This window comes from Stegastes partitus, unplaced genomic scaffold (genome assembly GCF_000690725.1).
Source record: "Stegastes partitus isolate 25-593 unplaced genomic scaffold, Stegastes_partitus-1.0.2 Scaffold1849, whole genome shotgun sequence".
Taxonomy (NCBI): domain Eukaryota; kingdom Metazoa; phylum Chordata; class Actinopteri; family Pomacentridae; genus Stegastes; species Stegastes partitus.
The window spans coordinates 42,784-69,868 of record NW_007579580.1 but is presented as its reverse complement, the minus strand read 5'-3'; the positions used below and the strand labels follow the sequence as shown (position 1 = coordinate 69,868).

The following is a 27,085-nucleotide window of genomic DNA, read 5'->3' as shown; positions in this document are numbered from 1 at the left end:
GTGTTGTCTAACAGTTAGGTTGCAGTTACAGTCAGAACAACATCAGCGTTTGAAAAATAAAGTTTATCCTTTGCACAAGATTAGACAAAACAATAATTTCCTTCAGTTTAGGATTATTATTAAAGTTGTATCTGATCTTCAGTAGTAAGTATGCACAGATCAAAACGACTCGGGAGGCAACATTTCCTCGACAGGACAAAAACGGAATTTAATGCGTTTCCCGGCGCTGTTGTTCCACGTGCGTAAATGTGCGCAGCTCCGCTCCTTGGAGACGTTCTTGCATCCTGCTGCTGTCAGTTACCATGGTGATCCTCCACAAAACGTATGTAGACAAACTGCAGAACTACAACGTTTTAAATAACCGTACAGCGGTGGGACATCGTCGGGGATTTTATTTTGAATCTCCGTGTTTGCGCTCTCGCCGACGTACCGGATGCTGTAGCGCTCCGTGTCGCTGCAGTGTTGCGCTTTCCTGTTTACGGGCGGGAAGAGCGAACTGTGGAGCTACTGTGTTTAAATCGGCAGCACCGTTCTTTTAATTCTCCTTCATGCTAAGGGTTTGCACGTTTTGATGATTCACGGGGCGCTGCGAGGTCAAGTGTATACGTTTTAGGCGGACCGCTGCTGAAAACTAAGGGGATTTTTGGAGACGCAGGGGCAGATGGAGGATCCTCCAGCAGATTCTGGTGGTGGTGGTGGTGGCGGCGGCGGCAGTGCAGCAGCGGAGGGGCCCGCGGTGCAGGTGGCGAATATCTGCTGGCCGACCGGGGCTCTCCCTCTACGGCTCCTGGAGTGGAAAGTCAAACCCGGGTCTCTTGTTAACGTGGATTCCGTGCTGGCTCTGTGTGCTCCCATACCTCAGGAGAAGGGGACAGAGGCTGCCAGGCTCCCAGAGAGGAAGGTGAAATCCAACCGTGCTGGAGTAGTGAAGGAGCTATGCTGTCAACTTGGACAAGTCATACCTCCCGGGTGAGTCACTGTGCTTGCTATAGCTAGCTAATGTTAGCTGACCTGTCCCCTGCTTGGAGAGCTTACAGGCAGCGTGTCAGCTTAGTTTGGGACGGTTTGTGCGGGTACTGACTTCCCCACTCTGTACGTCAGCTAGCTAACAAGCTAACATTGCTAAGTTGATGTTAGCTTGTTTGCTAACCAACCAGCGTCAAGTCAGTCAAAATAAACAGGCGGACTTGCCCCAAAGATTTTCGCAATAAAAGCGTGTGCTTTTCAATAATACGTTTCTGAACTCAGTAATGCGTTTTAATTTTAGTAAAAGTAAAAATCGATTGAGAATTGCCTTACAATAATCGTTAGGGGATTTCTCGAGCATGCACGCGAACAAACGTTAAGAACTATAGATGGGCAAAATATTTCACACTTTTATTTTGAAGGAAAACAACTTGTAGTGTTGTCTCACGGTGAGTGGCTTGACGCAGCTGTCCCTCGCGTGCACAAAGTGTGTACAAGCTGTGGAGGTTGACAGATCGAGGAGCGCTGGAGGCTACTGCTGTCCCCGGGAGTTTGAACCGGTGTCGTGCCAACAACGGACTGTATTTTTCAGGAACAATGATCTTCATGTCTCTGCATTGTTTTACCTGCTTTGATTCCAACCAATCAACTTTTTTTTTTTTTTAAATATGACTTTGAAGGACCAGTTCAACTTCTATAATACAGTTTTACACCTGCCATGAAGTAACTGCAGCCCATGCATTTCAACAGAAATGTTGTTATTGCATCAGAATGACTTGATTTCAATAAGTAGGGTTGTGCTCTAAAGGTTAGAAATCAGAGGATGATTACTCACCTGTAAATCATTTTAGCTGCACACTCTAAACAAGGATATTAGCAAATACACACAGAATAAATATTAGAAACAATACCAAAGTATTGACTATGATCAGCCTTAAATTCATACCTACCACTTTGTGGCACAACACCTGTTGTGTTGCTGTTACGTCTGCCCAGATGCTGATCATTTCAGAATAACAGGAGCTACTCGTGATCAAACAGCACATAACTTATTTTACACTACTTACTCCGAGTTGTCTTTTGTTCTGATTTCATCTTAAAATGGTCCCTGTTGTTCTGTGAGATGCACCTAAGCATAAAAATAAGTCTACTTTGGGCTAATTTAAGTCACATTTTTTTCATTTTGGTTTTATATTAACATTCACAACTGTGACTCCAAACTTCACAGGTGTGAACTGCTGTCACTCCTGTTTGAGAAGTGTGACTCATGCTGCCTTCAGGTGCTCCTTGTAAACTCCTACTCCTGACTTTGACAATTCCTGCTGCTTGTTTTGACTGATAGCTAGATACGACTGCAAAGTAGTCACAGGAGCAGGTTTGTATCTGTGAAGCAACAAAGTAATTACAAAGTACATAGAAAGGTTAAATTACATTTTTGTAGTTATTTATAATGTTTTAAAGGACCTGCCTCTGATTTTTACATACCCTCCGGCTGAAGTGTAATGACGACGGTCTCAAAAACACACATGCAGACCTCCAGGGTTTCATGTGTAACCAATCTTGTCAGACTGCAGATCGGAGCTTCAGTCAGTTTGCAGGTCAAACATGCACGACTGAGTCCCTCCAATATTACAACTTGCCTTTGTGTAGCGTACAGTGTTTGAGCAGAATCATAGGTAAGCTGGTGTGCTCGAGCTGCTGTGACTGGAAAGAGGTGGGGACTTTAGAGAGGGAAGCAACAGCGTGGAGTTACATTTCAGTCATCTTGAGAGCAAGAAGAGATTCTTGGAAAAATCTTCTAAATATGCAACTTTGATACACAAAGATGAGCTCTGAACGTTTTAATCAGTGATGGAAAAGGGACTATATAATGTACAGCACTTTATTGGAAGCTGCTCTCACTCACGGTTGTGATTTAACGTGACTGCTGGTAAACAGGAACCTACTCCAGCTCAGTTTGTTTACTTCAGCAACAGTCGTAGTAGCAACTGTTTTGTCCTAATTACAAAGCAAAGCCACTGTGTGTGTGTAACGCTAAGCTTTTTATTACTGTAAATAGAGACTTGTTCAGGTGATCGGATTGGCAACTTGTTTTTCAGTTAGTCAAAACAAATCAGTAACTAATCTGTGAAGTGTCAAAACACCGACTGGCATCTGTATTTCTATGTAGGCCTTGCATGTCACCTGTTTACTGTTATGTACACAGTTAATCTGTCTATATTAACGTTTGTCTTCTTTTTTCAGGGGCGTCATCGTCAGAATAGAAGAATGCAGCCATCCCATAGTTATGAAGGGTTTATGTGCGGAATGTGGCCAGGATCTGACTCAGTAAGGAAACAGCTTTTACACTTTGAATTGTCCATTAATTTTTATTTTCCTGTTCAGTCTGGGACACTTCAGCTCACATGCAATGAGCTGAATGCTAAACATCCCGACCAATAATGACACAAAAATCAAAGCTCATAGGGTTGTGCAGTTACCGGACATCATTCAGTAAAAGGACACTGTAGAACTTTTTGTTTGTTACACGTCTGAAATTGAACACTGACTGTGCAGTAGTGTTAGATTCTGTTTCATGTAATGCCATCAGGTGGCACCAGAGATCATACAAAGAGAGCTGAGTGCAACTCAGGCCATAAACCAAGTGTTTACATTCTGTGCTTTACCATGTGTCACTTTGATAAAGATGTAAAATGTGTAGCTATCAGCAGACGTGCATTTAAAATGTCTATGTATTATTATTGTGAGGTAGAAATGTGGCTTTTTATTTTACTGCTTGAAAGGTAATTTTTTTTGACAGAGAGTTTGCATTGTGTGGTTACATGATGTGAATGTCTGGCAACAGGAAACACTTTCACAAGTCATAATAACATGATCTGTGACAAAAAAAGAGATGAATCTGAAGTGCTTAAAATCAGCCAAAACACATGGTAGCTGAAGTATTTTATTTTCTTCTTTTATTCCAAATGTAACTGCTGCCAAGTCGAGCAAATTTGAATTTGCATGTTTCTGAAAGCTCCTTTTCTTCTCAGTCGCAATATGTTCAAGGACCAGTGAGATACACAAAACACAAAAAATGCATGACTGCTACTCTTTTCTTTTCTTTTCTTTTTTTTTCTTCCCTTTCTCAGGCTCCAGAGCACAAATGGGAACCAGCAAACTCCCATCTCCACAGCAACAGTCTCCATGGTGCACAGTGTCCCCGAGCTGATGGTCAGCTCTGAGGTGAGTCATATGATGGAGACACCTTGAGGACTGGGTTAGCAGGGCAGATATAGCTCACATTTATTCCACTGTAAGATGTCCGTGTGTGTCCGTGTGCATGCGGTGCTCTTGGAAGCACAGTGCTTCTCTTTTGAATTGTGCAAGGTTTTAAGTCTTTAAACTGAATACGTTTTCATGTTAGATATTATTTTAAAATCTCAGTGTTGAGAGTAAAATACTGCATGAAACCGATGATAATGAAATAGTTCTGCAGAACAACAATCAGGTTAGGTCGAGATGTTCATTGTCAGTCTGTGGATATTACGTAGTGAATATGTAGTTAAAAGCAAAATGTTGAAGCATATCTGTTATTACTGTTTTGGTCCAAAGGCTGATTTATTTTCCTGACTCCTATACTGACCCAGATTTTTGTTCAGTTGTTCAATACAATGCAACTCTGTTTATCTATTGAAGGGCAGTTATATGACTGGTTCTACCGATTACATATACACAGAAAATAGAGGGAAAAGAAACCCCATGAACCCCAAGAAGTTTCCGGGTGTTTTTAAAAAAAATTTTAAAAACTATTTTACATTTTATTTACTGTGGGCTAATTTTTCACTGCAATATAAACTCCTGTGCCGTCATTGGAAACATCACAACCAGAGAGCTTTAAAATATCCATTAGCAGTAGAACAAAGTTACAATCAGGAAAAAAGTTGATAGATTTTTTTTCTATAAAAATTTGGAAAAAAAACCAAAACCACTGGCAGGTTTAGCGTTTGAGAGGGTTGATCACAACCAACAATACTGCAAGTTGAGTCTGAAGTAAATAATTAACTCAATCCTAGACCAGAGGCTGTACAAAAACATTAAATGGTGGTTGCTGATATTTTCCCATCATCTTTATTTAATCCAACAGCAAGCAGAACAGCTGGGCAGAGAAGACCAGCAGAGACTCCACCGGAACAAGAAGCTGGTCCTCATGGTAGATCTGGACCAGACACTGATCCACACCACTGAACAGCACTGCCAGCGTATGTCCAATAAGGTAGCCGTCCCCGTGTCACTGCCATACACTGTCATACACAAATAATTAGGGTGCGGTCTCAGCGTGTTGCTAATGAATGTTCTGTAACAGCAGCACAATTCATGTAAAAGAGTCTGTTATGTAGCTACGACTACCTATAAACACGTCAACATCAGCCACCATAAGCTGTGGCTCATGCCACTGAGGCTGTGCTACTAATATGTACTGAACTGAAAATGGGTGTGTCTCATTGCTTGTGAATGGTATTTAGATATATAAAAAAAGAAAACTGTCAAGTCACATTTACATCTCCAATTAAAACAAATGAATCTGTCTTTAGTACATGCAACAATGCACTCTTTATAGTTCTTCATTTAGCATTAAAAGCAAGATCTAGTAGAAATCTCCTTCAGTCTTTCGTAATTGATTAACTGACGTTCTCATTCAGAATGTGACTTTAAAAACAGATGCCGTGACCTTAATCTGTGGTTTCTATGTTGCTGTGTAATACTGACAGCCTTTTATTCCTTCAGGGCATTTTCCACTTCCAGCTCGGCCGAGGGGAGCCCATGCTCCACACACGACTACGCCCGCACTGCAAGGAATTCCTGGAGAAAATTGCCAAACTTTACGAGTTGCATGTCTTCACATTTGGGAGCCGCCTCTATGCACACACCATCGCTGGTAAGGAGCCATTGTTTTACATTTTATAGAACCTTTCTGTCATAATATTGAACTGGGCTGTAGGATGTACTGATTAGATAGTAAAGCGTTATAGCTACAGATTCCATTATTCCCCCTAATTTGATTTCATTGAATTTTTATGCACAGACTTTAGATTGTGCTTCACCTTGCACTGCCTGTTTGTGTCCAAAAGAGGGAAGTGTCTGCTCGTGCTTTGTGTTGCAGCAGTGTTATTCAGTGCTGTGCAGCCCGTGTGCTGTTGGCAAGCATCAGGGGTGCTGAACTTTAAAACTCATATTAAAGCCAGTTTATGTTTTGCTTTAACATTTTAGCTGGTTCCCTACACTAGTCAATCCTTCCATTTCCGGCATCATTTTGGCAGCATTTGGCTGCTGTAAGTAAGCCAGAAGCTGCTATTGTGCTAAATGAAAATATTTCACAGCTGTATGATTTAAGGTTGGGTTCTATTGAAGTGTTGATTGCGTGTTTATGCGGCATCCCGTTGGTATTCATGCTGCAATCTTTCATCATACTATTTATAATAGATTCAGCCATGCTTCGGGACTGTTCTGCTCTCTATATGATGAATGTTTAATGCATTTTGAATTGGATTTTACTACTGACCCTGATGCAGGGAGGTCGGTATGTTTCAGAGCGGTGCTCCCGCTATCGACAGCTTCTGTTGTGGTTCTAGCAGCCTCCACAACAACTGTCTTGTTCAGCCATGCTGGAGCTCTATCTGAGGTTTCATTACAGACTGTATATTTCTTTTGAAACGCAGCAGGAAAACCAGAGCAAGTTAGATTGATTGCATTAGAAAACACTGAAGAAAAGGTCACCAAAATGTATTAAAAGGCTGTTCTCTTCATCAGATTTCAATACAAGTGAAATGCCTACTGTAACCTTGGAGAAGAAGCCTCAGCTGAATTGGCATTCAAATATGCATCTTTTTTTTTCTTCTTCTTTTTTTTTTCAGGCTTTCTGGATCCTGAAAAGAAGCTTTTCTCTCACCGAATCCTTTCTAGAGACGAATGCATCGATCCGTACTCCAAGACAGGGAATCTTAGGTGGGAATTGCCCTCTGCTAAAGATGGCAACTACATCGATTGCTCTCAGTTTAGTCTGTGGTGATCCTGCACTTGTTCTCTTTGTGGTCCTTTTGAACTTCGTTTTGTTTTAAAGCAAAAAAAAAAAAAAGTGACTCAGAATGTGTGTTTTTTCTGGAGAAGATTACAAAGGGATCTGATCCCATGATCCAGGCAGCAGTATATTCATCCAAATCATTTCTGAGCTTCTATAACAGTCTGCACCACGGACAGTCTGTCTTCATTGTGTTTGTTTGTTGATGTATGAGCAGAAATTGTACAGATCTGTTATTCTTTTTCTCAGTGTCAATTCTCCATGATTGTCAGCAATTCTGCTAACAAAAAAGGAAGATCGGTGAAAGAAACGTCTCGTCTAATCTGTCACAGAAACAACACTACAATCACAGACAGATGAATAATGGCTCATCACAAAGCTCAGCATTTTCACTCGTGTTTCGTGCGTCATTTTTGACAACAGGAATCTTTTCCCTTGCGGGGATTCGATGGTCTGTATAATCGATGACCGAGAGGATGTGTGGAAGTTTGCACCGAACCTCATCACTGTGAAGAAATACATCTACTTCCAGGGCACAGGAGACATCAACGCTCCGCCCGGGTCACGGGAAGCACAGATGGCCAAGAAAGGTACGGCGCTCACACACATCTTTGATATCGTGGTGCACTGAGAGAACGACCCAGGGAAGCTGCTGACAGTTCATGCAACACATGGGGGTCAGATTAACAACCTGAAGAAAGCCCTGTCCGGTGAAGTGTTTCCACACTTTGCTGTGAGCGGCGCTTTTAGATCATGTTACCAAGCAGAGGTTCACTGTTTATGAATTTTTATAAAGATTTAATTGTAAATGCACTGTTGTGAATAAATTTGTCCCAAAAAAATTAAAAAGGCCGTCTTTGAAGGGTTCCAGTACTCAATTGTACTTCCTTCCGTATTCAGTTGTGGCGCTTTATGAAGGCGCTCCTGGCGATAACACTGTTACTCTCCTGATGATCATCGCTGGAAACAAGCTGCTTGAAGCCATGTTTCCTTGGGGTCTGCTGTGGGTTCCCCTCCCCCTTATTCATACCCACCCTCAGGCTATCACATCAATTAACTGATAACTGCTGGTTGCACTGATCCCATGTTACAACAGCTGCCAGTGTTCATCAAGTCAAAGACAGCAAGACAGTTTGTTATGTGAGTAAACACAATATTCCACTGTGGATAAAATAAGTCTGAGCCCGCTGGATCCTCTTCATTTAAATGTAGTATATGTTAGAGATGACTTGTTACCGATAATATGAACTATATATAAACTAATGCCTGGAGCTGGTTTGGTTTAATGTAGACTCAAACTCGTCTATAAGACTTTTTTTTCCCCCCAAATGCAAAGCATCCCTGTCTTAGTGCTTTGCATTCAAATAGTTCCGACATTTATCCGACTGTACATGTTCTGAAAACATTTATGACTCACATTTGCGTATAGAAATGTACTAAATTATCAATGTGTTTTTTATTAAAATCACTTAAATATGGATTATGAAATAAAGATTACAGTTTAAAGAACTTTACATTGAACTGAAATTTAAAATAGAATTGAGTTGTGTTGACATTTGCACAAGTACATGTAATTCTTTGTGCATTTTCTCACAAAAAAATGAATAACAGTAAGAGCAGCAGCAATAACAAAGTACAAATATACATTATAAGAATAAAATAAATACACATTGTAAGAAAGCACTTTGCATTAAAAAATAAAATGTTAAAGAGTAAATACCTTGAGAAGGTATTGCACATATTATGTAGTGTACAGAAGTAGTGTTGCACTTGTTGGTTTGTAAACAGAAGTGAAAAGGCCGTAAAATTGTACATAAATTAGGACATGGTGTTTGGGGAGATAGGGGAGGGGTGGTGAGGTGGAATGAGGCACTTCTTCCCCTCGCTAACGTCCAAAAGTGAGCTTTGTGAGCACCGACGCTCTCAGGCCTGCAGCGTCTCAGGTTGTAGCCTGAGTCCAGCCACCTGAACAGAGCAGGAGCTGGATGTTGTCTGTCCCTGAGGATGCTCTCTGCTCTCCTCCTGCAGTGCCGGGTGTATACAAGGTTCATGGAGGGGAGGTCAGAGCTCATGATCCTCTCTGCAGTTTTAATGACCCGTTGCAGGGATTTCCTGTCAGCCAGGGTGGTGTTGCCGTACCACACTGTGATACAGATGAAAAATGAAACTACATTGAATTTTAGTTGTATATGTTATATTTTTCCCCGCTTCAGGCCGGCACAACAAAGCTGTTAGTAACAATCATTGAGTTAATACCTTGTGAGCAATGAGTGTGAGTTAAAATGCTTTGTAGAGCTGAGAGGAGTGCAGCATTGGGTGATTGCTGAGCGTCAGTTTGTTACTACAAGCAATCCTGTTACATCATGCAGTTGTTATAAATATGGAAATATTGATTATTGTTGCATTAAGTACAGTTTAAGAGCTTCATAGATACGTGACCTCATCCATTTGGCTTCAGAGGGGGCGTATTTGGCTTGCCATTATCTTCAACTAGCAAATTCCTCATGAGCTCTTAAATTTTATACCACGCTACACATGTAATTTTTTTTTACTCTAAAGTCAGATGGGGGAAATATAACATCTTTGAAGTCTAATGACCTTCAAAGTTTAATCTACAAGTTTGAAATGCTTTGTACTGTTGTCCAACGGAGGCTTAACATAACATAACACCTATGAGAATACTGAAGCCCCTCTCAGACACGTACTCCTTTTGTTTGAGTGAGCACCCCCTGGTCACTTTTCCGTTAAAGTCGCAACGATCTCACTAGCTTGGACTGAACAAGATTTCCATATCGCTGTCAACACGGCTCAAGTCAGGAATGCATGCAGATCTGCAGTCGTGGATAATCACGCACAGGGCTGATGCACACAAGGCTGCTCTCGCTCGCTCTGCCTCCTCCGATTATTTCGCTGCCCTTTGCTGTCAGCCCCACCCTGTGGGGTTCAATCAATACAGTACGTTCCTTTGAACAAGGAAACTTATTGGATGCTATTTGCTGTGCATTATCTCATTAAAAAATAATACGTTTTGCTTCTAAAAGCCTAAATATTATTTGTTAAGTTTGACTGTCTCAGTATCCGTGCAACACTTTACAAAAATCCTGTGTTGCTGACAGGTTATCACTTACACTTTTATTTCACGCTCAAACAGAGTCACTTGCACTGCAGTGACTCAGTGTACCCACAGGAATGTGATCTTCCTCAGAGAAAGATTCTGCTCCAAGAAGAGCAGCTCTGCTTGAGCTAAAATCTGAGTTATCCCCTGTGTCAAATGTACTAGTGTGAAAAAAGTTAGCTTTAGCTGACCGGTGTTTAGCTACAGTGTTTTCAGATAAACTAGTTAGAGTCCTCTTATTTGCTCCACTGATGTTACACACAGACCCATTAGACCCTCCTGTTTCCAGAAATACATTTGCACACCCGTCTTATTATCATGTAGGAGGAACGTGGACTAAATGCTATGTGGGGAAAATGAGGACTAGATGAATAATTCAATTATTGCTATGATGGGAATAAACCTAAGGAGTTGAAAAGTTTCTCATTTACCAACATCATATTGCATGGAAAAGACACACTTTATTTTTAATACTCCCCTCTAACTATTTAATGATATTATAAATAAATGCATTCAGTTCTATTTTTGACTTGTTAATTGGGGTTTTGTTGGCTTCGGCATTCCATGTGCAGCACCTCAACTGTACAAGATCATCTTTGATGACCACTGGCCCCAGCCAGTTCTTTAATTAGGCTTTCTGTTCTGCATGTGAGAAGAGAAATTAGTTGTGCATTTGAATTCATTAATTGGTGGCTTATCTTACTGCAGCTTCACCTCGATTCTAATGCATGTAGCCTTGAATACGATTTGATTTCCATGTCCTGTTCCTTCAGGAGGTCTCTCAAGTCGACCGGCAGAGAGCACAGATCAAGGAGGGACGCCTGGTGCTGATGAGCAAAATAATGGCCTCAAGAAGAGGGCAAAGGACCACAGTGCCAGTGCAAAGGAAGAGTCAGCAACACCTCAATCTTCTCAGGGAGTACCAACAAATGAACTGACCCACCCCACAGAGGCTGGGGAAGATGAACTAGGGCAAAGTAAGGGGTCAGAGACTGAGACGGAGTCTGGGGCGGAGTCAAGGGCAACTCAGGTGGGAGACAAAACAAATGTTAAGGAAGACGGGAGACGAGAGGCGCAGGAAGGTGCAAATTCATCAGCACCGAGCCATGAATCTAATAACTTAGACTTTGACCTTTCCAGTGACAGTGACAATGACTCCATCACAGAAAAGCCTCCATCAACAGACAGCGACAGTGAGGGTAGGTCGTGCCAGGCAAAGGAATCCGGACAGGAAGGAGTCGTGCAGGAGCCCACTGATGGGAATGGGGCAAGAGAAGGGGATAGTAAAGGTCGGGGTGACGGTGAAAACAGCTCTGATGCAACAGAACCCTCAGGAGTTCTTCTCCCCGACCCCGAGCTTGGCAATGGCTGCTCAGACAGGAAAGAGCCAGAAACAGAGTCCCAGAACAGTGAACTATCTGGGGTTACCATGGGTGAAGAGCTGCTGGACCAGAGTATGGAAGATGAGGAGGAGGAAGAGGAAGAAGCCGACAATGACCAGGACGACCACCTGATCTACCTGGAGGAAGTGCTAGAAAGGATCCATGCGGAGTACTACGCCCGCTATGAGGCCTACCTGAGGAAGGAGGCCTCCGAAACACCGGACATTCGCAAGATTGTTCCAGAGCTGAAGGGCAAAACGCTGGAGGGCACGATGATAGTGTTCAGTGGTCTGTACCCCACCAACTACCCCATGGAGAGGACGCGAGAGTTCTACCATGCCAAAGCACTCGGGGCCAAGATTGGCAAGAATCTGGTTTTTAACTCCCAAGACCCCAATCGGTCAACGCATCTCATCGCAGCAAGAGCCGGTACGTACAAGTGCATGCGTGTTGTTAACCAAGAATATAGCAGACACATTTATCATTGTTAGATTTGACAATCAGTTAATCTTTCTGACTTTTTATGTTCTTATTCATGAGCCGAACTGAAAATGGATTTTAAGAAAGAAAAACGATGCTTTTTCCAACCTACGGATTTTCATTTTGTTCCTTTGGCTAAGTGTAGTCGTTATTTTTTAGTAGAATAGAATAGAATAGAACTTTATTGATCCCCTTGGTGGGAAATCGCTGAGTAGAAGCAGTGTGCTGAAAATATTTGTAATCGATACAAATCGTGGTTTCTTTAATGATGCTAGAATTCAAGAAGACGTGCACCCCTGTACATGAATCTGATGGCATATGAATGTGTCAGCTTCATGTCTGAATGCATACCCTGGTCACTACAGCATCTTCTTGCGAGGTCAGAGTAACATCAGTGTGTCACTTTCAACACGGCACAAGTCTGAACTGCAAACAGTGACAGTAACGTATGGGTACAAGCACTGTTACGTTGGATTTTTCTACATTTCAGCACCAATGAGAGTCTTTCCTCTTAATTTAATAAACACCTGCAGCGTCAGACAGTTGAGCGAAACAGAGCGACGTACATGTGGAACAACAGCGCTGGTAACTTGAGTGATTACTTGTGATTATAAATGATCCCTGACGTGGAAACAGGATCAGAATCCAACAGCAAATCACACAATGTGCTGTTTAAGTTTGTTGCTTTCAACTGTTCAGCTGCAGCATCCATATATGAGAATCTCCAAAGCCGGAGTCGTTTATGTACGAGGCAACTGCGGCAACTTCATTAATTAGTTCTAATTATGAATTAGTTCCACCGTGGAGACCAGATCAATTATGATCTAACAACAAGTCACACTGTTCTTTTACTGTCTGTAAAGTTAAATTATTATCATACGTGAGCAGAGCTTTTAGTTTTTGGGAAATTCTGAATAATCTATCTTGTTAGTTATTTGGACACTTCAATAAGCTGCCATCGATTTAGGTTCATTGTTTTGTTTGTTATTGCATTATTATGTATTATATATCACTTGGTGTATTGTCTCATCTTGATGAATATCGCATGCGTGCCGCTGCTCTCTCCATCACTGTGGTGGATATGTCTAAATAAAGCTGTGAGGAACAATAATGCCAAAAGTGGCCAATATCTAAATGTCAAAATGCCGTCACTTTGTTGGATTGATGAAGCCAGCCAACGTTTCGTATCCATTTCTGTACAAGGAAGTTGTGTGCCTCGATTACATTTCTGGCAGCGGTACCTCTGAAGCAGCAGCGGGATGTTTTGATTGCATTCACCGTAACTTGATATCCCTCTGGTACAATACAAAGGAAGTGACGAGTGTACAGTGATGTAGTAAAAAAATTAATTTGGTTACGCTGGATCACCTGCTTGTGTCGTGTCCTGAGAATCTCATGTATGTAGACGAGCAATCTGAAGCAGCAGTGACGCCATCAATTAGAAAAACATATAGATAAGTAATTACTAAATTGAAATACAATAAATGTCTATTCCTGGCTTGTGTAAGTGACCACAGCTGACAGTTTGTTTTGTTCTCACAGTTTCTTAAGACACTAAAGTTGTCTGTAATCAGAATTACTTGAATGACAGAAAGACGGTTTATTTTATTCAGACGTTACTTGCGAATGCTGCTGGAGGTTGTTTCAAGGATATTTTTCTCAAACAGTAAGAACCATCAAATCTGTATTTTTACTTGTAAAATCCAACCAACGCAGGTTCTTCTCCGTGACAGTCAAAACTGTCAACGCTGCTGCTGCTGTTGCCCTGCGTCGAAAATGCACCAAGAGTGGATTCATGCCTGTATTGCTAGAAATGCAGTTTACCATTTGAAAACAAGCACAGGAAGTGGCACTGTTGCCTTGGTAGCCAGCCCCTCTGAGAGCAGCACTTGGCAATCACTCACCTCATACATCAGCAGGAGAGAAAAAAATCAACCAGAGATGGAATCAGGGCGATATGAACAGTAGGTCACTTAGTCTGGAAGTAAGTGCAGAAAATGCCAATTGTGTTGCTTGTACAGCAAATTTGGCGTGCATTCATCACATGCATCTCACAAAGGTAGCTGACTGATTAATTGCAGCTTTCTACAGTCATTATCCCTTCCCTGCTTGGAGTATAGCTGGAGAATGTGCAGCTCCTTTCCATCCCACCTGTCCATCAGATCTCCTTCTGTGAAGTCCTTGATGTTTTTAAATATTAATTCCAGATTATTTCCTCCCGGTGCTATCAGTGTGGCCGCCGTGTCTCTATGGATCAGGGTAACTTTGCACCGTCCATGAAACAGTGTGCACGAAGTCAAAAAGCTCAAAACATAATTTATGCGTGAATCATTTTAAAAGTATGTTTTTGAGTCCAACCAAAAGTAAACACAGAAATGAGTCACCTGGAACAGCCATCTTCTACCTACATCAGGGATCTCCATCTGGGGATACCATGTGGACTGTTTTCATGCTCAGTGTGGCTCTGAGTCACGCTGCTAGCCTCGCGATGTCTGTCATTCCACCTTGGTCCAGACCGAAATGTCTCAACAAGTACTGATGCATTGCCATGAAATTATGCCCAAACATTGATGATCCTTAGACGGGGAGTCTGAGTGACTTTAGTGATCGCTTTTACGCTACAATAAGTTGTGATTCCTTGATTTTTCTTCTTTTTTTTTTTTTGTGCCAGCAGAAAAAATTCATTTGTGCAGCATAATTGGTTTACAACAAATTACATGCAAAACTAATAGGAAACCTGCATTATTTTTTAGCGCTAATTAGCTCATACAAATCTGAGATGGCGAACATGGTAAACAACACACTGCACCTAATGCATGCTAGCAGTAGTTACCATATATCACAAATTGCAGCCTCACAGAACCACGAGCGTGTCTCTAAACTCTTCTGTGTGATCTGCCTGCTCAGGAACTTCAATTTGGATGTTTGTTTTCTTTCAAGCACAGTTAAATTATTGTGGAAAAATGAGTTCAGTTTATTGTCATGCATGCATTAGTTTTGCGCTGCTGAACAATAATTAGTATAATGATGTGGATGTAACCGGTTTATGGCAAACTGCACACTGTACATCAACTGAGCAGCAGTTTGCTCAGTGATACTGATAGTCGATGCGAACAATCATTTGATTTTTAACCATGCACATCTGAAATAACCTCAGGTTAATGAGATTCTGCGCTCAAAGATTCAATTAGGTGGCTCTGTGTCAAACATCAATGGCATTATTCAAGCAGAAAGTCCTTTCTCAGTGGACTTTACCAAAACAAAACATGGCCATTGAGAAGAAAATTGTATAGTTGGCAGAAAGGTGAAATGGCAGAGGCTCCGAAAGACAAATCTTCCTTGTTATCCTTCTAATAACATTGAGCAGCTAATTATTCTCTCCTTTCTCTTCCAATAAAGAAAGTGAGAACATTGATCTGAATTATTCAGCAGAGGGTGTGCGTTTGGTAATAGCATTTGATTGCAAGGTCAAAACTTGCTCCCGTTCTCTTTCATCCTTTTCCACCAGGCACCGAAAAGGTTCGCCAGGCCCAAGGCTGCAAGTACCTTCATGTTGTCAACCCTGACTGGCTGTGGAGCTGTCTGGAGCGCTGGGAGAGGGTGGAGGAGCAGCTGTACCCGCTGAAGGAGGATTACTCTAAAACACCACGGTGAGGGAGCTGTGGTCTCACGGGCCTGAACCGAGAAGATGTGAACATAAAACATATTGACAGGAACACCTAAAAATCTTTCATGGAGATAATTCCCACTCTGAAATCTGTTTTCTTGTGTGTTTGAAGGAGCAACAGTCCAGCAACTTTTCCTGACAATCAAGGCTCGCTGCAGAAGCCCATTTTCCACCCAGCTCCCATCCACCCCAGACCTCCTCCACCAGCTCCTGAGGTTCGGACCTACGACCCCGTCACAGGAAAGCTGATCCGCAGGGGCCCGCCGGCGTCACGTCCGTCCCCCTTCCTCCAGGCGTCAGGGTCTCCATCGCTCTCTGACCCCAGAGAGCAGCCTGGTCTTAGGTACTGCAGGAGTTTTTTTCTATATAATTCTAATATATTGATGCAGTGAATTAAAACTGGTTATTGTGTGAGATTTTAGAAGATTGAAATATCATGACACAGTTCATCATGACACATGGCACTTGTTTTGTCATAATTACTGTCGCAGTTTGTAAAAATTTACTTTTACACGTTTAATAGGTGTGTGAGCAAGGTTTCTGTGTGCTTATTGTTGACAGTCATGCATCCCTTCCTTTAGAACTTCCTGTGCTCTGGGTTATCCTTAAATCTGGTATTCGCTGCCTTTTACTGCCGTGTGCTAGACATGCCAAGAGTCCCACGTACAAATGTACCTCTGGTTCAGTCAGTTCATGGAGTGATCCAACAGTAATCATTTCAAAATGCTGCAGATCAAGACTTCTCTTCATCTTGTCTCTACGTGTTTGCCATAATGCATAACATGTTATTGATGTGCATTCAGGGAAAATCCCTGTGCACTGCATTTCTCCAGAAATATTGACCCTCGGGTGTCGTGCAATACGATGGCAAGCTTGTAAAAAAAAAAAAAAAGAAGCAAGAATTATGCTATTGGTATTTCTGTTTAGTATTGACCACAGAATCACTCATAGCACATCTTAACTGTATGGATTTGACCTCCGGGCCTCATTTCCATCCATAACTTCTCTGTAAACTAAAACAGCTGCTGGTGTATTGATACTGTGCATTATTACTCCCAATGGAGAGTTCGAGCTTCTTCAGCTATCAACTGAGGAACAATAAAACCCTCCAACGAAACTTTTATTGAATCAACTGATGGCATCTGGTGGCTGGGGACAGCCGTCAACCACAGAGTGTATAGTCCTCAGTTCACAGATGAGCCTCCCAGCTTGTGTTGTACTTCTTTTATCTGCATCTTTAATAGAATAGAATTCAGACCACTAAAAAGAGGCGGTTTTTTTTAGTATTCAGCCAGTCGTTTGATTTTTCCAGTCATGTTCTCTTTTAATTTCCACCTACAGTTTGACAAGAATGATGTGGCAGGTGCAAGAAAAGGCTTCACAGTTCCTCAAAGTCACCTCTGTGATCTTCCACTCCCTTTGTCATTCATCTGTCAGTCACCGATGCTAATGAAGAGCATGTCCTCTGTGTTTGTATTTTTCTGTCATTGGGGAGCCACGGGGAAGCTTTTGCCTGACTGCTGTACAAATAGCTCTTGAGAAATTCATACTCATGCTCTGAACGGCAGCTTAAAGCGGTTATAAATCGTATATATCTGTAATGATACTCCCTAATTAATAATCTCAAGCGGAAAATTGGCCCATTTTATTTATGGATTAGAGGCACTGTGAAGTTTTCAGGGAGTTGCATAAAGCTGGACAGAATCATCAAAGATCTATTCAATTAAGCGCTGCTAAAAGGAAGCGCAGAAACATCCTCTTCCAATTTGCATATACATCTACTGGGCCCTCGTTACAGAGAAAGCCTATGCACTTCTCATGATTGGTCTCCAGGTTTAACCTTCATCCTTTGTTGTTATGAGCTATATGTGCTCATTATGCGCAGGATTTCCAAATGAATTCAGTTCCCTGTAACGATTATTGTTACACAGGAACCAACAGGGCAACAATAGAAAAGTGTGACTGAGAAAAATCCAAATGTAAAGACTATGTAAGTAAGGATTAATTTTCAGATACACAGGATACAACAGCAGTACACTTGTGTGCAACATTTCCTAAATGTCAAACATTGTATGACCCTGTAGTAATTGCATTACTTCTAAGATGAATAGTAGGTTATTTGCATTTCATTACTGAGATTCAAAATGTTTTCAAAACGCCATATCTTCACCTTTGTTGTTTGAAACAGACTTAATCCTTCTCAGTGTGGAGGACGCCATCTTTCTGGAGAGATGTTGTTTTAGCAGGTCTTTGCTGTGGAGATTGTGTTGCTTTACTGTTTTCCCAAAAATACCTTAAATCTGTTCTATTGGATTCAAGTTGGACAGCAAACTTGGACAGGTCACGGTTTTGACTTAGTCCTTCTTTAGAAACACTTGTGTGATTGTTGGCAGTATGTTTTGGATCATGTTGAAATATTCCTCCTTTGCTAAGCTTCTGCAGACTGGTAGTCAGCTTCTCAGCCAGTATTTTAGAATACTCATAAGCATTCGTGGTGCCATCTATAAATGTCGTCTTCCTGAAACCTTTTGCACCACGTTTTGCAATCAACTTTTTGAATTCTGGTGTTTTTTGTTTTTTTTTTGTCTGGAGCCATAATGCAGACATGCAGATAGACACAACACCTAGGTCTAAAACTGATGAAGTTCTGATATACACAGCTCATTTTATACCCGCGTTCATGCAATTAGATTAATTGGAAATCACACATGTACAAAGTCTTGTGTCAGTGATCACAGGTTCTTCTTTGGGGTCTGCTTTTATATATAATCTTCTAAAGTATTTATTTATTCTTACTCAGTGAATTAACTTGTGTGTCAGCTTATACCCAGTGTTTTCTGTTTTTTTGTTGGTTGCTGTACCATAGGGGAACTTCACAAAGTCAGCAAGAAGAGGCTTCTAGGTGCAGTCAAAGCGACGAGGACCCAGGACCGTCACGTCGGAAACGACAGCCGAGCATGTCAGAAATGATGCCCCTGTACACGCTTTGCAAGGAAGACCTCGAAAGCATGGACAAAGAGGTAAGAATGGGAGAAACTATCACTGCTACCTTCTGCCAAGTGTTGTTTTGGGTAAAGGATTACTAAAAAATGTGCAGAAATGTATAATATTTGTGAGTCTATTACATATAGGCTTCTTTTTAAATCATCTGCTTGTAGTAATTTGACAGACTGCCAAGAACAAAGGATGCATGTGCAGTAAACAAGGCGCTCAAACACTGTCATCTCAGCAGTGACTCTGTGTTGTTTTACAAGAATGTATTTCCGTTGCAACCTCCCAGCAGGGAATAAGAGCGCTCATGTGTAATGGAGGAACAAACGGTATCAGTCGCCACAGCAAACTTTGTTGATTAACGCAAATGACTTCATTTTTAGGAGACTTGCGTCATATAACAGATGTAACAAACCCACACCTGGAGACTCTACTCGGTCTCTCCAGCTCGTGCAAAATAGTTAACCACTGGTTAAAAGAACACATGTTGAACAAACAATGATTTCAAAAACTGTCTTTATCTAAACACAGTTCTGTTCCATCTGTGTATTTTTAGTTGTTAGTAAAGATGTAAATATGAACGACATTTGAGTTAAGTTTTATTACTTCTGGAACCAAACCGGAAGATCTGGGTTCCACACCAAAGGTTAATGACTCGTTCCTGTACAGCAACATTGACTTTATGAGGTGCAGGTATTTTGTTGGAGATATTTCTGTGGTGGGCGAAGGTTAGCGCTGTCGCCTCACAGCTCAAAGGTCATTGGTTTGACTGAAGGCCTGTCTGTGTGGAGTTTGCATATTCTCCCTGTGCGACATGGGTTCTCTCCCTTGAAGCTCTGGTGGTGTGATCCGTTGATTTAAAACTTCCTGGGCTCTGGTTCGATGTAAAGTTTTGTGTCTCTTGGGCATCTGTGTCTGTTCATATCCTCCAATGTGCTGTAAACTGTAAAGCGACGTGGTGTTTTTTGTTAGAACAGATCAGGTGTCTTTTCATTTCATGTTTAAATGAGTTGCTACAGAGCTATTAATTTGGACTTTGGGAGGTTTTAAACACTTTTTTAACTTGTAGTCGGCAGTGTTAACAATAAACAAGGCAATAATTGTTAAAATTAATGAAATTCTGTGAATGTTTTTCAATATGTAGACAAAGCCATTTCCAGTCACTAACAGTTACTGTTAGCCCCTAAAGCTGTTTGGTTGCGTTAGGAATTTAAAGAATGTAATTAGATTATAAATTCAGTTAGGACAAATGAAAACGATGACTTGATTTGAAATTGCTGTTTAACCATTGGGCCAACAAAAGAAGTAAAACACACAACAAACAAGCTGCAGTCTTCCACAGTAAGTAACCTGTAACACAATTAATGTCTTCAAAGTAGTTTGATTTACAATAATCCTCGTAGCTGATCTACATGATGGAGCGACTTGTACTGTAATCAACGTTAGTCCAGCTGTTGGAGAACAGCTGCTCGGCTGAAACAGATGTTCGTAAATACTGTCACAACAACTTTGTCAGTCCAGGAAGTCTCACTGTTTACTGCCACCTCCAACGTATGTTCATCCTGAGAGCAAAGCATTGTTAATACGCTTCATCACTTTAGTTTAAATGTTTTTGAAAGTATTTATTTAGAGTCTTCCTGCTTCTGAACGTTAGCAGCGTCTAAACTCCCAGCTTGTGTTGGTGTTTGAACGACATGGCTCAGCATTAACATGAGCCTCAAGTCGCTAGCTATACAACTTTTTCACAACTTGATGCTGCAGAGTTCATCAGCATGACTGCCACACTTAGTAGTTAGACAGCCAGAAGGTTCACTCATCAGTACACAAACCTGTACTTTCATCTCATTAAATGGCAGGAGGCTCCAACTGGTGGAACAATCAGCTACTACTGCAAATCCACATTCCATTTTCTGACATGTGTGTCCCTCTGCTGCCTTCTCAGTATATCTTTAATTGAATAAATTTATAATGGCATTATTCAAATAGCAGTGAGTCGTGAACATGCCTAGCATGAGCCTTTTAATGGCAGTGAAAACATGCAAGAAAAACATCCTTAAATACTACATATTTCTTACATTTCCAGCGTGCCATTTCCTTTCTGATATTAGGATCCTTCCATATGCTGTAATCAATATCTATTTTTCTTGCCTTTCATATATTTTGCTTTTCAAGACAGGTGAAGTGATTACTTATTTCTGAGAGCCCTGCACCTCCCGCTTGGATAATACTTCTTTAATGGACTGGATTTCTGTTAACGCTTCAGCAGGGAAAATGTGCATCTGCCAAGAGCCTCTCAGGAGGTGATTATTCTGAAGAAAGAGCTTTGCGGCTTGCTCACATGGGACATGACATGTGACAAGCCAGGTCTGAAGTGAGGTCATATGTTTGAGGGAATATATTCTTTTCCATGCAGTGAGAATTGGTCATCAGAATGCTGTGTGAGTTGCCACTTACCAACTTTCATTTTTTCTTGCAATCATACACAAAAGATATGCTGTATTAGAAAGTATAGATGAGAGGCTGCATGCGATTGTGAGTGTGAATTATATTAAACCCACCCATTTTGTATGAGAACTGTGAATGAAATTCAAAATGCAGCGTTATCTCTTCTCTTAGTGACAAATGCACAGTCGTCTGATTCTGTAGTTCCCTCTGTTCTAAAGCGCATATTTCCTGCTCGTTGTTTTGCTCCCTGATTTTACAGACTTTACAGTTTTGGTTGACTCCCTCAGCTCTCATCAACTCTCCTCTTGTTTTGAGGCGTGCCAGGATTGTCCTGATTGAACCGGACAAAAACTGAATTCATCCCTTTATATCCACCCACTTTTTAAAATAAATCTAATTGATTGAATATTTAAAATTACAGATTTTTCTGCACTCATTCCACTGATTCAGGACTCAAATTATTTCAAAGGGAAATACTTATTGGCTGTTAATGGAGAGTGGACATACAAAGAAGGAATGCAAAATGACTATTTCAAAAAGCCAACTCTGTAGATTCTCTCCTTAAAACTTCATCTTGAAGATAGGGCAAAGACCCCAGAAAGAAATGTGACTTTGTTAAGTTAAATATAATTGAATGATCTGGACGTCACTGTGATTGGTCACGCTTTAAACGACGAGCTGGGTCCCGTTACTGGGGTGCAAAACAGTGTGTCGGTTATTAACTCAATTGAATTCTGAGGTTAACTCTGTAGCTGCAGGCAACAGCTCAGTCTGAGAACTGCTTCTTCTCTCTGAAGATATACTTTTATTCTCTTTCTCTTTTCCGTACTCTTATGGGCTTGAAGAAGAGGCAGAGCTGCACTTCCTAAATACTACTGACCTAGAACACTGCCAAAACCAACAAATGTTTAACACATATCTGTTCATTTCATATATATATCGTCAAGCGTCCAAGGCGATGTTGGATAAATATTTTGTAAGAAAGCAGTCAGATGATTTTGCAAACATATTATGTCTGCTGCAGCATCTTTTTTCGTTCTGCAAGTGAGAAATTTTGAGATGCTGCACAGCGGCAAGTGAAAAGTCGCAGTTTTTTTGTTTCGTGACTCTTTGATGTAGTTGAGTAAAACTTGGTTTCTCAGTTGCACTGAGGATCACAGAATTTACTTTTTTTTTTTTTTTACAGGATCTGAAGTACATGGTTTACTTTTGGCATTTTTTTCAACAAGACATGTAGAATGAAGTGATTTTGATGAAATATTCTGATTTTAGGCCTGGATCTGGTGGATTTTCATGACTAAGACACGTCACAGATGATTCGTTGAAGGACTATTGGAAAATGGAACCATTTATCCTGCTTCTAGTTTCTGGCTCAAGAAAGTGTAATTTTGCCATTCTTTTTTTTAAATTCTTATTTTTACATTTTTAGAATATAGCCCTCTCTCTAACCAACTGTGGGGTTCTGGTTTTCAGAGACTGAACTGCAGAGCATCTGCAAGGTCCAGAGATGCTTGTAATTCATTATCGATGTTGAATTACCCGCTGATAGTCGAGGCAGATGTCTTTGGGGTTTTTTTTCTAGAGAAGGGTCATGTGGTAGAGGTTTGACAAATCTGGTAGGAGTGTCAGAAACGGCTGTCTGTGTAATCCAGACTAAAATACTACCCTGAAGTTTTCAAAATGGGTTCTGCAGCATTTCATCATTTAGTGTTAGGAGTCTTGGAACGCTGCCAAAATGTGGATGCTAGGCATAAATGTAGAAGAAATGAGGCATTGTAAAAAAAAAAAACATGTATTAGTGTGGATGGAGCCTCAAAAAAACACGCTGCTCTTCGAAAGGAGTTTAGGCCTGCTGGGAACTCTGAAGCTTGACAGGCTGTCTGTTCCTAGTTTTCGTTGCTGAGCTCACATTGGACAGTTGCTGTTTGGGAGAGTTTAGAATTTGATTTGAAAAAATACTACTCCTTCCCGATAAGTGACATTAAATTGTTCATATTGTTAGAACCTATAATTATCCTTCCATTTCCAATGGGAGATGAACCAGTCATCTCAAAGGTAATTGTTCCGGATACCGCTCAGTTTGTCCCTCAATTACTGCAGCTTTGGCAAATTGTGTTTCTATTATTAATCTGCAAATGGTACATTATGTCAGCGGTGTGGTCCGGTCTTTGTGTGATTGTGTCTGAGTCACAGTGACTGACCGTGATCGCTCTCAGATAATATGTGTTATTTTGAAAAGGAGACAATGTTGTATTTGAAAAGCATATTTTCATGATCAATTGAGTGAATGAAAATGTTTTCAATATCTTATGAACTCTGGGACTGGATGGCACTGATTCAGCGCTGGCCTCATGGATAGTTTTAATATTTTACATTTTTTTTTAGTAAGAATCAGGCTTAAAAAGTTGTCTTTTCCCAAGTGCGATGGATTTAAAATGGATTTGTCCCCATTTATATGTTGTTCTGTGCTGAAGTTGTGAATGTCTCTTTACTGTATAAGGATTGTTCTCTTATGAAGATCTGCCAAATGATGAACAAGTTGAGAATCGATGCCACTAATGTGCTAATTATTCATCAGCTGTGAACTCCTACTGAAACAAGATCTATCTAATCCCAATCGCTGCTCTCAGTGTAGTAGGCAGCTGCCAGAACTCCTGTAGAAGTACGAGCATTTTCATTTACACCGTCTCATCCTTTTTAGTGCCAAAACACAGTGCTTTTATGTTGTTATTTCTCAGTGCGATTGTGTAATAAAACATCGCCGTGGAACATTGCAAAATGGACCTAACATTAATTTTAATTCTTAATTAAAGGCCAGCCTCTTGCTGATGTAGCGCTGTGTTAGGTGAACATTGAGTTGGTTAATGAGGTGTTCAGTGCTCACAATGGGCATTGCTCCGAAAACACCAGCTGCATTTATTGTGTTTATGTGACATTTAGAAAACTTTGGTATAAAGCTGAGTGAAGTTCATGGTTGTGCCGGGATGATTTGATGATGTTTTTGTCCCATCTGGTTGTTTTTGTCATATAAGGATTCACTGACCCCTCTATTGGTTCAGGCAGAGCTCTTCTTTTTCATTTGAAGGCGCAAAAATATTTAATAATACATTCGAAATGAAATGCCAGGAATATTTTCTGGCATTCAGCCAAAGACCCAAAGCTGTAGTTTTATTATATTGTGAGTTGTGCTGACCATTAGTAGACTTCATTTTGCTTTTAACAACGTACATAGCATGTACACTTCCATCACCTGACATGGATGGACACAGACAGGTGCTCCTGTCAAAGAGAATTTTTTATTTATTCTTTGTCGTACTTACGGCAGAACTTTAGCACTGTTGTCAAAATTTCTGTTTCTGTGAAGTGATTTAATTTGAATTTAATGGTTTAAGCAGGAAAACTGATTTTTTTCCCATCATATATAGTTTCAAAATTACAAAAACTATGCAGTTAAATCAGTTTCATAATCAGTAGAAAATGCTTCAATCACATTCTGTTTTTTAAATGCATTGAAACAGAGGAAAAAAACAAAGATGTAGCATAAGAACAGTCCACGATACTGGACACTGTACGTTCCTGAACTGATGATCACATTGACCCACCAACAGGTTAGGTCACTATGCCTGTATGTTTGCAACGTATAAATAAATAAAAGGAGGTGGATCGGCTTTTACGTGCCTGTTGTTGGGCGAGAAGAACACACTTCATACATTTGTGATTTCACACACAAGCCTGAGAAGCTATCATTGGAAATAGGACTGTTTGCTCCATGCAAGCACAACCGAATTCTTGTTCAACATCTTTTGAACTGTAGAAAAGTAAAGAAATTGGTTCGAAGGATGGTTCCTTTGTACATAACACTGTATTTCAAATGTCATCCTCCTCAGACTGCCTTTGCTAAAGGGCACTCTGTGACATTCTTAAACACACTAAGTCTCCAGGGCCAGAGGGAAGGAACCAGTCTTAATTGGCTGGAGCATGGTCCACATCTGAGTCAGGTAGACAGACTCACATTTAAATGTCACCAATGGTTACATGGTGGGATGTGTCAGTTTACCTGGAGCAACATGTGCAGAATTGGCTGGCAAAGAATAACGGCAGTGTACCAACTGAGTGACCTTTCTTTGAAATCGCTGTTCCCTTGTCGGCCGTGTGAAGACTGGGACTGGCTCGATTCTCTTCATCAGATTCTGTCAGTAACACCATTATGCACCACATGGGACACCAGTCCTTTGTTAGATATCATTGGTCAGGCCCTGTGTCGTTGTCTGCTCCAGAGCTCTTGCTTTTTCATAAACTCAACTTCGAACAAACTGGAATTCATTCAAAATTCATTCAAGTGTTTTTCAACATAAGCCATCTAACCCAGTCGTGAACGACATTGTAAAATTGATGATCTGTTAATTTGTGGTGTCTTTGCAAGTGGAATGAACTCATCTATGATTGTTCAATGCAGACAGCTTCCACACATTAGCACTTCTCTGTTTTCAACCAGAGTGACTTAGCTTACAGAGCAGTAGCAGCCTAGTTTACTGACAGGACAGCATGGCATGCAAATGGATGCAATAATATTTGATCAGGCCCTTTCTCTGCCTGACCTCAGTCAAATGTTTCAGTGACCTATTCTAACCAGTTATTCAGAAGTTCCGATGCACATTAGGACAGCTATGGCCCGTCTTTAGGGAAATTTTGAGACTCAGCCGTACGGACAGCTAGCCAAATAATAAACGTTAGCTTTTTTGTCAGTGCCCGTACACATTTCCTTAACACATTATGCAAATTGATTTGCACATTTAAACTGTTCTTTTTTGTAAATAGATTGATCTATTTCATAATAGATTTTAGTTTACTGCTGCCTGGCATTCAAACGCTGTGGGGACAGGGGCTTTCTGATGGTCACAGGACAGAATATTTATTTATATAGAATATTATATATATTTTATTAATGTTTAAATTCAGAAAGTTGGTGCCCTGTGCTCAGTGATGCTTTGGCTGCGCTTCTTGCAATAAATAAAGTGCATGATGTTGGCTGTCTGATCATATCTCAGTGTTTCCTGCAGGTTAAGCATTTACTGGTGGCGGTTGGTGGTCCAGAGGTGCCAGTGTGCACTCGAAGGTTGGTTTTTACCCATGTTTGTTCAATGCCTCGTATGCAGGCTGTCAGTAGACGCTACAACTTACAATTCACTTGCATTGGTTGGACAATACAAGGCGGCTGAGCACAGAGAAGCCTCTACTCTGCCCAGTTGCAGCAGGTGACCCAAGTGCAAAACCCACAATTACCTCAAAAGTGAAATAAGACGTTCTTACGTGAGGTTTACCCCAGTTGAAAGAGAGTCATTTTAACTACAGAGGCAGGCCACCAGGGACACGTCACAGCTTTTTGATCACACTCTGGAACCCTATCACAGCCAGGGATTAGCAGAGATAGCAGCCCTTTCACATTGCAGCAAGTCATTTGGTAAAATGTTATCATCAGAAGCACCACTCGATGAGGCTTTAAAGAGCACAAGGGTTCTTTAAGAGGAAAGCATCCTGGCTGCAATATTCAAACAGTAATTACCTGTTTGCTGCTCTCCTCCCAACAACCTGTTGTGCTAACACACGGTATAAGTTGGTGTTAAAATTCACTATCAGTTCATGAATAAAAACGTTGCAGATTATCATGAACTAATCAGCTCATAGTTGAATTTCAGATCACACAAGATTTGTAAGAGAACACAGATGTGTCTACCATCACTTTACAGAAATGTGTTCCTTATCAGCTATGTGCATTTTCAAGAGAAGCTTTAAGGTCATGTGCACATGTGCCTGGAGAAGCCCAGAAAGTTGTCAGAAACAGATTTGTCAGCGTGTGGAGAACGTGGAGCGTGTTTTGTCCTCTGTTTGCCATGACTAATTTTACAATCAGTGTGGCAGCTAATGTCGTTAATTGCAGGCAAATCATCACTACAGAGAACAAAATGCAAATATGATCAGCA

General features: G+C 40.9%; 1 protein-coding gene across 1 annotated transcript in view; it reads left to right on the top strand.

Moving 5' to 3' along the window:
* Positions 1 to 213: 213 nt before the first annotated feature.
* ctdp1 (CTD (carboxy-terminal domain, RNA polymerase II, polypeptide A) phosphatase, subunit 1) overlaps positions 214 to 27,085 on the top strand; it is a gene marked incomplete at its 3' end in the record, with an annotated part of 39,016 nt that continues 12,144 nt past the window's right edge. The window contains exons 1-11 of the mRNA XM_008302647.1: positions 214 to 969; positions 3,211 to 3,294; positions 4,098 to 4,191; positions 5,093 to 5,221; positions 5,734 to 5,884; positions 6,861 to 6,951; positions 7,448 to 7,614; positions 10,913 to 11,950; positions 15,510 to 15,651; positions 15,781 to 16,011; positions 18,535 to 18,688. Of these exons, the coding sequence (XP_008300869.1) occupies positions 662 to 969; positions 3,211 to 3,294; positions 4,098 to 4,191; positions 5,093 to 5,221; positions 5,734 to 5,884; positions 6,861 to 6,951; positions 7,448 to 7,614; positions 10,913 to 11,950; positions 15,510 to 15,651; positions 15,781 to 16,011; positions 18,535 to 18,688 (2,589 nt within the window). The remainder of the gene's footprint in view (positions 970 to 3,210; positions 3,295 to 4,097; positions 4,192 to 5,092; positions 5,222 to 5,733; positions 5,885 to 6,860; positions 6,952 to 7,447; positions 7,615 to 10,912; positions 11,951 to 15,509; positions 15,652 to 15,780; positions 16,012 to 18,534; positions 18,689 to 27,085) is intronic.